This window comes from Buceros rhinoceros, unplaced genomic scaffold (assembly GCF_000710305.1).
Source record: "Buceros rhinoceros silvestris isolate BGI_N320 unplaced genomic scaffold, ASM71030v1 scaffold10575, whole genome shotgun sequence".
NCBI lineage: Eukaryota > Metazoa > Chordata > Aves > Bucerotiformes > Bucerotidae > Buceros > Buceros rhinoceros.
In genome coordinates this window covers 12,259-25,265 of record NW_010411150.1, presented here as the reverse complement: position 1 = coordinate 25,265, position 13,007 = coordinate 12,259, and the positions used below count along the sequence as shown (strand labels likewise).

The window sequence follows — 13,007 nt, the reverse complement described above, 5'->3', positions numbered from 1 at the left end:
AGCAGAGGCTTTGGTTTTTTGGTCGTTTGTTGGTTATTTTAATTTCTGTTCCTGCGGATGATCCGAGTGTCCCTCAGAGAGGGAGGCCGGGTAGGCAGCGCGGTGGCTGTGGTGGGACCCCGTCTGGTCGGGCGCTGAGGTGCCCCGGGAAGGAGGTGGCCCGCAGCCCTTCCCAGAGGTGCTCCTGGGCTGCTCTTCCCACGCCGGGTGGAGCGTGTTGGCCTAAAGTGCTGCGTCCCCGCTCTCGCTGGGGGATGGCGTCGAGGGTGGCTGTGGAGGAGAGGCCTCCAGCCTGCTCCGCCGGGTCCGGGGTAGGCAGCGGGCACAGCTGAGTCGCAAACGGTGGAGCAGAGGTGCGGGTGCCCGGGCACGCAGGTGCCCGTGGGCTGTGTCTGGATTTGCTGGACAGGGGCTGCCTGCAGCTCACCCTGCGCCTCCTGCACTGCCGTTCCTCCCTCCTGTGCTAGCAGGTGGTTTATAACCATTAGTCTTGCGTGAAAAGACCTGGAAGACCACTGGGGTAAGTATATTTAAGCCTTACGTGTGGCTGAGAGCTGTACACGTGTTCTCCTGTGATCTGCTTGAAGTAAAACCAAACTGCACTGAGCCAATTCATCCGTGGATGCGAAGGATGATGTTCGTTTAGACAAAAATTCATACCCTCCTGTCGCTTTCTGCCTGGATCTGAGCAGGAATTGTTTTGTTTCCGTTTGTAATAAGAACATGGAGAGGATACTGCAGCGGGGAACTTGTTACATTGCTTTATGGCGTTAAAGCCCTTTCACCATCCTTGTTACGGTAGTATTGAAGCGCGTGGATCCCTGCTGGTGACCGCAGACTGTTGTGGTGCGGATTGTTTGGGTAACCAGGCAAATTGTCAAAGTCAGGTCAGGTCTGTATGTTAGGAATGTATATTGAAGCCAGGTCCTGTAAACACTCGCTGGTGTGTGGAGTCTTGTTGCTAGGGCTTTGCACGGAACTGAGGAGACGTGTGTGAGTGCCTCTTTGAAGGTCTAATGTGCTACCTGGCTATTTGGAAGCCAGGAGGGCAGTCAAGGGTATCGGTTCTGTAGTTCATGAGCTTCAGGCGGGGGGGTTTCATTTATAAATAAATTCACATCTCTTTATGGCTTGTTTTGGAGTAAAACCCAGTAGAACTATATTGTTTATGCGTGTAGATATTTGTGTCTCACACAAAGATGTCTGTTGTTCACACAGAAACTGTAAGAGGAATGTTTTGTTAACATTTTGTTAGCACCATCAACTGACAAACACAAATGCAGACTAGAACTTGAAACAAAAATAGCCCTTCTCGGGCAGAAAAACACAGCTGCCCAAAAACTGTTTTCCAAGGAAAACTAAGCACCTCCATTTCTTTCAAAACTGAGCTTCTGTCATTTGTGTGCAGATAAATCTTCTCCTGCACGTAACTGTCATAGCAACTTTGTTTCACGGAGCCCTCTAAGCAGTGTTTCCTCTTCTAAACGAGGTGGGCTGAATTGTGATTTAGGGTTGGTTTGGGTTTTTTTAAATTACATTTAAAATTTGTTTTTAGTTGGGTGTGTCTCTGTTACATTTTCAAATTCTTGGGCTGACTGAGATGAATTCTCCATTGTCAGCATATGTCTTTTCCATTAAGACTGACTGCTGCCGTCTCTTCCTTAGGAAACTTTCGACAGCTTGAACTAGTATGGCCAGAAACCCTCTATGTTTTCAATGTGTTGGAAAATTCCAAATTGGAATTTTTACTTAGTTTTTTTTAAATAATAAAAATTTCCACAGCTTACCTGGAGAGTAGTTACAGGGCATGTATTGACCTAGTGGACCCTGAATGCAAATTTCCAGTCGTGATAATCCATATGAGTGGCCTTTAATCTCTCTCATTTGCCCTGTTTCTAACTTAGTGCCGTGATGATCAGAATCTACCTCCAGCCAAGTGATTCATATCTGTTTAAATGCCAGGAGTAAGTGGTTCTGGAAGCCCCTGAGAGTGTTTGGTGTTGTGTAAAGACGGGATCAGGGTGGTTTGGAATCTCCAAGGCAGCCAGGTGTTTGATTTTTAATATATCAGCAATGGTGGCTAATAGCTATTCATCAGACTATAGAAAGTCAGTACTGGCACATCTCCTGAAGCACACCAACATCTCCTTTTTTAGAATTATTGTTAATAAAGTGTGTTCACACCACATTTTGGTGCTGTTATTTCATCCTATTTCTTAGCTTGAGTATTTCTACCCATCTGTCATTGATTCCCGCTTTCATGACTAATAGCATGAAATTATATTTTAATATCACAGTCACCATCTTACTTTCATTATTTCTGCATTGCCTGGTCCTCGCTGAATAAGTACCCAGACCTGATTTCCATTTGATGATTCACTGTAAATGTTTACAGGTATCTTTTTTTCCTTTTTTCAGCTTTCTCCATTGACAGACAGAAGAATAAGTACTGATTCTGCTACAGCTCACAAGTATTGTTTTTAATTTTTTTTATATGTTTTAAGAAGCAGAAAGTGAACTGTTTATTTTAATGTCTTCTGTAGTGCTTAGTACTGTGAGATCCTGTTCTGCAGCTGGGCTGTGTAGGGAGCACAGTAAAAATGCTGCTGTGGAAAACAATTTGTAATGTTTCTATTAATGTTTTTGTTTGCAGTTTATTTCATAAGGGCTTTGATTTTTACAGGGCCCTTTGTGTGACTATCCTTGCACTTTTGTGGCTACTCACTGAAATCACTGACTCTTCTGATTGTACGTGGAGGTACTTAACAGGATTATTTGGGATTAATCCTGTGACAAGATGTGATTGGAATCAGAAGAGATGAAAAATGAAATTCAGTTTTAGGAAGGTGTTTTGCTGTGGAGACTAATTGATTTTATCATTTTCCACGAACAGATTATATGTTTTATTTGTTGCTTAAAGGTTCAGATCATGACGGTATTCTTATTTTAAAATAATAATTTTCCATGTGAGGTGTTTGCTTAGTTTTATTCTAGTGGATTCTGTGGGTGCTTTAGGATGATGCCTACTAAGACTAGCGTCAGAATTCCAGTATAACTTGCTGGAATTCAGAAATGAAAATAGGGCAAAAGAATTCCCTTGTTAAGTTCTGACTTCTGGATTCAGTAATGTTTCTGCCTTCCTTTCTGTTCTCTTACAGGAAAAATGATTTTCATCCAGCATTCCTGAGCAACAAGAATGGGTCCGGATGTCCCTCTGCTGAACGATTACAAACAGGAGTTCTTCTTGAAGCGCTTTCCACAGACTGTGCTGGGAGGGCCCCGGTTTAGATTAGGCTATTGTGCCCCTCCTTACATATATGTGAACCAGATCATTCTTTTCCTGACGCCATGGGTTTTGGGAGGAGTAGGAACACTCTTGTACCAGTTAGGTGTTATGAGAGACTACTATACTGCAGCGCTTTCGGGAGGACTGATGTTTGTTACTGCCCTGACTCTTCAGATGACAAATCTATATGCAAAGCAGAAAACAGTGACGGTAGAAAGAATGCAGATTCACAGTACTCTAACAGATGAAGATGAGTTTGAATTTTCCAGCTGTGTAGGTTCAGAGACAGTAAAATTTATTATTCCTGGCAAGAAGTATATAATCAACACTGTATTTCACTCCCTTCTGGCAGGGGTATTGTGTGGGTTGGGAACTTGGTATTTGCTGCCAAACAGAATAACCTCGCTGTACAGCAACATTGGAGGAACTGTGATGATCTTTGTGTTTGGATGGGTGACTATATGTATAGGAGAGTATTCGTTAATCATAAACACAGCTACAGAAACAGCTACTTTCCAAGCACTGGACACTTACGAAATCACTGCTCTGATGAGACCTTTCTATATTTTTGTCTTTATTGCAGTGGATCTTGCACACAGGTAAAGAAAATAGAGTATTTTGCTAATTAAAGTAATGGTTTTTTCTATATATTTTTAGTAAGAAAGAGGAAATTATTCTTTTGAGGAGAAATTATTTTAGATTTTAATACGCTGCAGGAACTCCAAAGAAAGAAGCTAGAAGAGTATATAGCTGTGCAGAAAAGGTTGTTCTTAAATTTTTATAGCATTCCTCAGGAATTAACAAGAGCAGATTCTAAGTAAGGGGCCGCTAAAATTATCTTCTGCCGTGTCAGTTTCCTTATTTTTGTACAAGAGCATTTGCATCAACATCCATTTAAAGAACGTTCTCAGAAAGCATGTGCCTGACCTGGAATCACAGATCTAAACTCAGCAGCCTTCAGGAGCCCTGGGTTTACACCCAGATTTCATCCTGGAATGGGCCATGAATTTGGATTTAAAGAATGGATAAACAAATGCGAACGTCGCTGAGTTGAACTTGGAATTTTAAATGTTTTTGTAATACAAAAGAACTATGTCAGTCTACAAATAGGAGACTTTTATGTTTCCACTCTTCAGATGAGTGTGCTTTTAGATTTACTCCATGCCTTCCTTCTCCCTGCCAGGGGATGTTTACATCACTGTGCCACACATATGTGTGTTATGGTTGGGCTACTTCAGAGACGTTAAAAAAAAAAAAAAAGGAAGTTCGATTTTTACTAGTTTTTCACTTGGCAATGTCTTTGTAAACGATTTGCCCTAGTTTCCTTTTCAGTTATGAGAATTATACACGTGCTCTTGGACCCCAAATTCTTCTATCTAATTACCTGAAGAGAAAAGTCAGACATTCCTTAAATTCCTGACAGAACTCCTTTCAGGCTTGCTTGCTTACTTGGTAAGAAGTAGAAGGGAAACAAATATCTTAGCAGTCTACCTTTAACTCGGTTAGCTAGCTGGTGAACTATGTATGACTTGGAATTTCTAATACTGATCTTTGTACTTTTAGAGGCAGATTTTAATACTTTCTGTGGGAAATAACATTTCATATACCTAAAGATTCCTGCGGTGTTAATGCTTGGGTCTTGGACTTGTGTAAAGTTTTACTTTTGTAATTCTGAAAATATACTGAGCGTTTTTTTGTTAAACAGTAGAGATCTTAGAGCCTGCGGACTTTTCTTTTTGCACAAGTATTTCTCGAGTGTATTATCACAACAGGTATCAAAATAGGGTACTTACATCACTTAACTCAGCTGCATAATCTGAAGGCTACAAATCTTTTGAGTGAAAACTTAGCTGGTGTTCTCATGTTCTAATTAGTGCAATACTGCCCCAAGCGTAAATCTATGTCCCTATTTTTCCTTTCCACCTAGTCAAGGTTTTGTAGTTGGAATATGTAATGTTTATACTTCTGGATTTGCTGTAGTAGTTAAACAAAACGTCTTCCCACTCATCAGTTATCTTGTCCTTCACAGAAGTCAAATACATTTGTTCTTTTATCCAGGTTTGCTGTCAACACACCCATGCTAGAACAGACAAACCAGATTTTGCACATCATATTTCTTTTCCTGCCATTCTTATGGGCAATGGGAATTCTGCCCCCACTTGACGCACTTTTTCTCTGGGGAATGGAGCAGCTGTTGGAGTTTGGACTAGGAGGTTCACCTATGTCAAGTAACACAAAGTAAATGTTGTTTCTATAATTGTGAAATATATCAATGTTGTTTATAACCTTTTTCTTTTCAAGCAAATCTTTTTTATTTTCTCCTTCACAGGTTATTAGTAATGTTTCTCATTTCTGCTGGAACAGCAATAGCATCGTATTTCATTCCCAGCACTCTCGGTGTGATCCTCTTCATGACTGGATTTGGGTTCATACTGAGTCTTAACCTAAGCGAGATTGGTTTTGCCTTCAAACACACCATGATCAGCCATTTAGCCTCCAGCAAATCTAAAACTATGCACAGAGGTCTTAGAGTACAGTTTGGGTGGAGGGAATTGATTTTTTATGCGACTGTGTTGACGTTTGCTCTCATAGAAGCTAGCCTGCTGCATCGATTGGCAGGCTTCTCGTCATTTTCCACAGGCAGTCCTCAGGCGATAGCCAGTTACGTTCTGATCGTACTGCTTACAGTTATGTGGATTCTTAGAGAGATTCAGAGAGTGTACTTGTTTGGAGTCTTCCGAAACCCCTTTTACCCCAAGGATGTCAGGACTGTGACTGTGTTCATGGAGAAGCAAAGAAGGCTAATGAAAGTTGGTGTTGTCAGGAGGATTTTACTAACACTAGGTAGGAACACGCACTGTCTGTTGTTTGTTAGATGATGCTTTGTAGGAAGATTGAAACAACGCTAGAATTACTGTATGTGCAAGGTTCTGTGAATGAACTGAGAAAAACCAAGTAGCTGGAAATACTTGTTATGTTTTGCTAAATTATGCACTGAGGTCAAAATTACTGGATCAGAATATTTGAAAGTGAGTAGTGATTTTATTTCTTTCTTTATTTAAGGGTAAACCTAAAAAGTCGAGCTTTTAAAAAGTCCAGCTGGAAAAGCAATGCCTTTTAAAGTGTTTTAGTTATAACATCATACTCACTTCGGAAGAATGGCTCTGGTAGATATTTTTAAAAGATACTAAGAAAGAAAAATGAGTTGAGGTCTTCAAGCGGACTAAATATTTGGTTCTCACAACTTGCTAGTAAAGGGAACAGTCTCCTTTCTGATAGGTTAGGAACAAATGCCTCCGCTTTGGGGGAACCCAAATTTGATCTAAATAACTTAATTTTATAGAGAAGCATCAGTTTGAGGAGGTGGGTTGACGAATGCTGTTCCCATGTTTGTTTTTACTTGAGTAATTCCCATTCTCTGGGGGAAACAAACAACAAAGTCATAGCAAGTAATGACTACACATCAACGTAAATGTTTGCCATCGAGGGCCAAGAGTGCCAATAGGCTGTTTGATCTCCTGGAATGGAATGTGGAGTTTGTAATATGGAAGGGAGGAGTTCCCTTTTTATGCCAAGATTTCCATTCTGCAATAAGACTGCTTACCTCTGTAGACTTTAATTGTGGTTTTGAAAGGAAATCAGTGATTCTTGTATTTCAATTACAGTGTCTCCGTTTGCTATGATAGCATTCCTGTCACTGGATCGTTCGCTGCAAAATCTTCATTCGGTGTCTGTTTGCATCGGATTCACAAGAATATTTAGGATGGTAATTTGAATTTTAAATACGTTCGCCTAAGAAATTCTCTTTTACATGATCTAAACGTTAAGGTGATCTGGAAGAAATATTCCAGGTCATAAAAGCAGAGGCAGATAACCACATTTTTAAACCTGTGTTTGACCTATCTCCATTTTAGGTCTGGCAGAACACAGAAAATGCCCTCCTGGACATAGTGGTTGTGTCAATAGCACAAATGTTGGTGTTTAATCCAGACCTCTGGTGGAACAGGAGCCTTGATACAGGAATCAGACTCTTGCTGGTAATTGTCATAATGTAAATTCAAGCAGCTAGTTTAAAGTCTTTGTGTCCTTGCCCTCCCCTAGGGCCAAGACCTAGGAAATAGAAGCTAAAAAAGATGTAAGTGTACTAAGATACACACTCGCTATACCAGTCAGTGATAATCACACTTCATTTTCTTAAGGTTAGGGTAGATAAGGCAGCTTTGGAAGCGCTGAATGTGATGTGATACAGGATACAGATAAATGTGCTTGTTGTATGTGTCTTGCAGGTTGGTATCCTGCGGGATCGACTGCTCCAGTTTGTCTCAAAGCTGCAGTTTGCCATAGCTATTCTTCTGACATCATGGACAGAGAAGAAACAGCGTCGTAAATCTACCGCCACCTTAATCACACTCAATGTTGTTTTCTTCCCAATCCTGCTGACCTTCGTGGCTATCTCTGCACTCCTTTCCTCCCCCTTGCTGCCGCTCTTCACACTGCCGGTATTTTTGGTTGGGTTTCCCAGGCCATTGCGAAGCTGGCCAGGACCCGTGGGTGCCGCAGCGTGTGTTTGCTCTGATACAGTGTACTACCAGCAGATGGTTCCGAGCCTGGCTGTGGTTGGGTTTCCCAGGCCATTGCGAAGCTGGCCAGGACCCGTGGGTGCCGCAGCGTGTGTTTGCTCTGATACAGTGTACTTGGCTCTGCAGTCCGCTCTGGCAGCCGGTAGCCTAGGTAGGTGTGTTAGCAACACCGTGAAGGAGTGTAGCTGCATATTGCAGGAAATGTGGTTTTGCAGGAGAACAGGAGAATCATAGCGTCTTGATTTAAACCACGTTTCGTGACAGAGGTTAAATCCAGTATTCAGAGATTGTTCAGTTGAGGAAAAAGCGATTGCTTTTATCCTCCTCATTCATCTCTGCTTGTTACGTTCTTGTAAGCAAATAATTCTGGTTTGTTATCTTTGAGGAGAAGCTAGATGCTGATGAAACAGTATCAATCCTAATCTTTTGATACTGAGCATAAAAGGGGTGTGTGCACTTATCCCAGCTAATCAGAGGCAGTAAATCAAGGAGTTCTCATGACAGTCAGTGGGGAGCAGGAGCTGTCTCAAACTGCTCTTTATGGCTCTATGTTTGTGTCTTTCTCTGTATCAGTCCCATTACTCAGGATCCAGAGGGTGCCTTTGCTAATTTGGCTCTGTTAATGAGGTTTGGTGAATATGGGCTGGATGTTTGTAAAATACGTGATGTAGCCTACCTAGCAGTAAACCACTGAGAACAGAACAGTGATAGGACTCAATGTCACGTCTTGTGCAGGGAGCGAGGGTAGCATTGTAACAGCACTTGTGGTCTGAAAACCCAGGAAAGACATCACGGGGCTATGTCACAGAATTATCTAAAGGAGGTGAAGAAATGCTGAGTCTTCTTCCCATCTGGAGCCAGAATAACTGTTAAAATTTCATTTCAAGTTTGTTTTCTTGAGAAACAGTCTTTGTGCAACCAAAATAATCAAAAGATCATTGCCCTTAGACAAGAGGCAAATATTTACATAAGCCTCTTAGAAAATGGCTTATGACCAGAAGAAATGGGCTAATATTTAAAGACAGTGGAAGTTAACCTTAATCATGCTTTTCTGAAGGCTGATTGCAAGTGCTTTACCAGGAAACACTGGCTGCACTTTTAGTGTTGCTTTGGAGAGAGGTATTAAAATAAAACAAGGAACCTTTTTTCCTTAAGAGAGACACTTCAGTTTGTTTACTGCATCAGCCTACGTATGTTTCATATATATAAAAAATAGATACAAATATATTTATCTATCCATTTTATATATATTTCCCGATTGCCCTCATGACTGTGCTGGCATATATGCCTCTGATTAAATAATTTAAAACACTAGTCTTGAGGGAGAAAAAAAGTCCCTTCTTTTAATGGGAAAATCTGTGAATGAATGTCTTCAAGCAAGGAAAAATCTGGTGTTCTCAACTGAGTTCAAAAGGAAGAGGCACGACTTTGTGTGTCTCTATTTTAATTTAAAACTATACTTTTTTCTGTGTAAAGGAGTTTTAGTAGCTTTAACAGCTGGCAAGAAAAGAATTAAAATCTTTGCAAAATGTTAGCAAGAAAATGCACTTCATTAGCTCAGTGGGATAGAAAAGATTACTTAAATTTTAATTACAGCTTAATGGTTGGTTTCACTGATTTCATCTTACAACAGTTTAAAACTAAAATTCTGTGTGCAAGTGAATGGTCCCTCACACGTGAGTGACAGCAGAAGCAGGTCATAAACCAGCAGCAAACGTTGTGCTTAAGAACAGCACCGTTGTACTGGAGAAGTTGACCGTAGGCTGTAACTTCAAAGCAATACAGGATAACCAGCTGTTGCTAGGAAGTTGGGTGCTGCACTTTTTATTGAAATAGGTAGAATAGCAAAAAGGACCTTTTTTTTTCTTTTGCCATAAGCATCATCTAATTTTTATAGTAAGAGCTGGGTTGTGGGGTTTTTGACTGCTAATTACCTTGATTGAACAACTTCGGATCACCAATCGGGACTTGATTTTCAAATTCAGGTTTATTTTGTATGGCCGCATTTTTGGTGATGTCAAACTTAATACAGTGGGCTTAGAATTATTTCTCCCACGTACACACAGAGGTATCTCAGGCTACAGATTATTTCCACTGTGTCTGCTGTTAGTGTGCAGTGTGTCTTTAAAGACAAGCAGGTGCTCACGCTCTGCCTCTATTTTTGTAGCTATCAGATGGGTGTGGTATTATATCACTGGTAAGCTGATGCCTGAGCAGAATCATTTATACTCTGGATTTCACATCCTAAGGGATAGTTTCTAATTGTTCTGGAATACAGACAAGTCAGTGTAGGAACTGGTAGTGTAGGTAACAAATCCTGTTGAGTTACATTTGTATTTCTCCCATTACAAATAAACTTCCTACTCCACAGCAATTAAGGTACACATGTGCTAGATGATGATTCTTTAATGTGTTCGGCAGTCGTAAGATTTTTAGCTCTCCAGGTGACATCAGTGGGATCTATGTGGTTTGGAAATGCAGCCAAAGATGATCTTTAATCATGTAAGTCATCTCTACAAGGGGCATTGACGGTGGTGCTGCTTAACCCTGGTGCAGTATGAATATTGTAGTCCTGCAGCTGCATGAGGGTTTCCCAGTTCTCCACAGCCTTTTCAAGATTCAAAGATTCCAGGGTGTGCTAGTTACCCAGTTTTAACTGATTCTGATGTTGATGCCGAAATATCTTGTGTTTGCAGTTGAAGTCCTTGACTGACATGTAGAAAAGGTTTTCATCAATTTAATATTGCGGAAATACCACAGGTTTGGGTTTGGTTTGTTTTTTCTTGTCCAGGTCTCTCTCTGCCTGGATCCCATTATTTGTGCCGCTTTCAGGATAGGCTGATATGGATACTGGTGCTAGAAAAAGGCTTCACTTACTGCGGAGTTAACATTAAGGTAACTGCATTATCTCTATTTGTTCAGAAAAATTTTGTCGCAAGAAAACAGCTTGCTAGCATTTAAGGGTATGTGCTGGTGAAGAGTAAACCCCAAGTGTTTTCATTCCCGCTTTAGGGGCTGGAATTGCAGGAAACATCCTGTCACGCTGCTGAAGCTCACAGAGTTGATGAAATTTTTGAAATGGCCTTTGAACATCAGGAGCACGCAAAGATTCTCTCTTCTAATCACCATTTTGGACACATTTTGACTCCTTGTACTGTTCTACCTGTGCGGCTGTATTCTGATGCCAGAAATGTGTTATCTGGAATAATTGACTCTCATGAGAATTTAAAGCACCTGAAAGACGATTTCATTAAAGTGCTCGTATGGATGCTTGTCCGGTATTGTTACAAGAAATCAAAAACATGGGAAAGCTCAGGCAGTGCCGACAAGAACAAAAAAGGATCATTTCCAGAAAACGAGCAGAGCGGTGCAGTAGACAGACCCCAGCCTCTGAGGGCAGACGATAGCTTTAGTGTTGATACAATTGAGGACTGGACTGATGACAGTGACATTTTTGATCCTGAACCCAGTGGCAGAATGAAAGATAGAAAAGGACCTGGGCAGCTGGGAATGACACTGAAAGTACATCTGTCGATTCCAGGATCTGTAGAAACACAGAGCCAAGAAATGTCACCGGAAGATAAATTATACAGGACTGTTGTGCTTGGGCTCCCTGCTGTAGACAAAGGGAAGCGTCAAGAAGTTTTACCGCAGGTTGAATTTAGTTGCTCTTACTCAGAGCTGTTGAGCATCCCTGAAGAATGGAGAACAGCCCCACTGCCGTCTTCCAAAGTCCATGAAATGAGGCAGAGGTTTCCAGAAGAATGGTACCACTTCATTTTGAGTCAACTGGACTTTTTTCATCTGAAAGAAAAGCCTTCCAATTTACTTGAAGACCTTATGCAAGATAAAGCTTTGAAAGACTTGTACATCCATGGAGTATTGTCATGTTGTTTTGGTCTGTTTGGGCTGGATAACCCCGTGCCTGCCCCGAGCCACGTGTTCAGAGCGTACACCGGGGGTATTCCCTGGTCTGTTGGCTTGGACTGGCTAACTGACAAACCCGAGCTATTCCAGCTGGCATTAAAAGCATTCAGGTAAAAGCAAAACATTCCCTCAGATTATAAAAGTGATATTGAGAGCCCTGTGCTTTGAAAGTATCACTCTGCTAAGAATAGTTCATGTTAAATCTGTACCATTTAAGTAGATTTGTAGCTTCTTCCTGCCCCAGTGTCGCCTGTAACCCCAGGAGGTGAAGACTCTGACAGGGCGATTCCTTCCTTCTTCCCTTCCCCACAGCAGCTGCCTCCAGCACTGGAAATGAGCTGTGGGGAAAAAAACAACTCCTTTTCCTTGTCCCCATAATCGAAGGAAGCTGGGATGGAGTTGGATGTTTGGCAATTTCCATCTCCAGGCAGAGGTAACTGTGTTTGAGGTGAATGAAGGATGTTTAAGCTACCGTGTTTTACACGTGGCTGAGCTAAAAGCATACCCCAACTAACGAGCAGTAACTTATGGAGTTCCCGGTGCCTGGTAACACCTGATGGTGCCTCTCCCCCTTCAGAGGCTTTCATCTTGTCTTTTGCTGTGCTGCTTACCGTGTGCCTTTCCGCACCTTTCAGATACACCTTTAAACTTATGGTTGACAAAGCAAGCCTGGGTCCAGTTGAGAACTTCGAAGAGCTGGTCAGCTACCTGGAAGAGTATGAGAACGATTGGTACATTGGACTGGTGTCAGATCTGGAGTGGCAGCAAGCAGTTCTCCAGGAGAAGCCATACCTTTTTGCACTGGGGCATGACCCAAACATGGTAAGAAGAAGGGACTAGTAAGCAATTAAGGTAGGACACGAGAAAATTTGTTCACCAAAAGGGTTGTTAAGTGCTGGCCCAGGCTGCCCAGAGCAGTGGTGGAGCCCTCAGCCCTGGAGTGGTTTAAAAGACTAGTTGGTGTGGTGCTGAGGGACATGGTTTAGTGGTGGACTTGGCAGTGCAGAGTGAATGGTTGGACTCGATGATCTTAAAGGTCTTTTCCAACCTAAATGATTCTGTGATTCTAAACAAGGTCAAAGTTTGGGTTTCTTTTCCTTTGCTTTTTCTTTTCTTTTCAGTTATGTTCCACAGCGTGAAGGCTGTTTAGGTTTGTCACTCTGTTTCAGCTGTTGTTGAAAATCACCCCACACTGCTCTTGAGGTGCAGCAGGC

At 41.7% G+C, this 13,007-nt stretch overlaps 1 protein-coding gene across 1 annotated transcript in view; it reads left to right on the top strand.

Annotated features, from left to right (window-relative positions):
• The first annotated feature begins 3,160 nt into the window (after nucleotides 1–3,160).
• Nucleotides 3,161–13,007, top strand: part of PCNXL4 (pecanex-like 4 (Drosophila)) — a 10,406-nt gene continuing 559 nt past the window's right edge. The window contains exons 1-10 of the mRNA XM_010135896.1: nucleotides 3,161–3,885; nucleotides 5,345–5,524; nucleotides 5,616–6,130; nucleotides 6,952–7,052; nucleotides 7,201–7,323; nucleotides 7,573–7,898; nucleotides 7,980–8,017; nucleotides 10,658–10,761; nucleotides 10,879–11,903; nucleotides 12,429–12,615. Coding sequence (XP_010134198.1) covers nucleotides 3,197–3,885; nucleotides 5,345–5,524; nucleotides 5,616–6,130; nucleotides 6,952–7,052; nucleotides 7,201–7,323; nucleotides 7,573–7,898; nucleotides 7,980–8,017; nucleotides 10,658–10,761; nucleotides 10,879–11,903; nucleotides 12,429–12,615 — 3,288 coding nt within the window. The 5' untranslated portion in view covers nucleotides 3,161–3,196. The remainder of the gene's footprint in view (nucleotides 3,886–5,344; nucleotides 5,525–5,615; nucleotides 6,131–6,951; nucleotides 7,053–7,200; nucleotides 7,324–7,572; nucleotides 7,899–7,979; nucleotides 8,018–10,657; nucleotides 10,762–10,878; nucleotides 11,904–12,428; nucleotides 12,616–13,007) is intronic.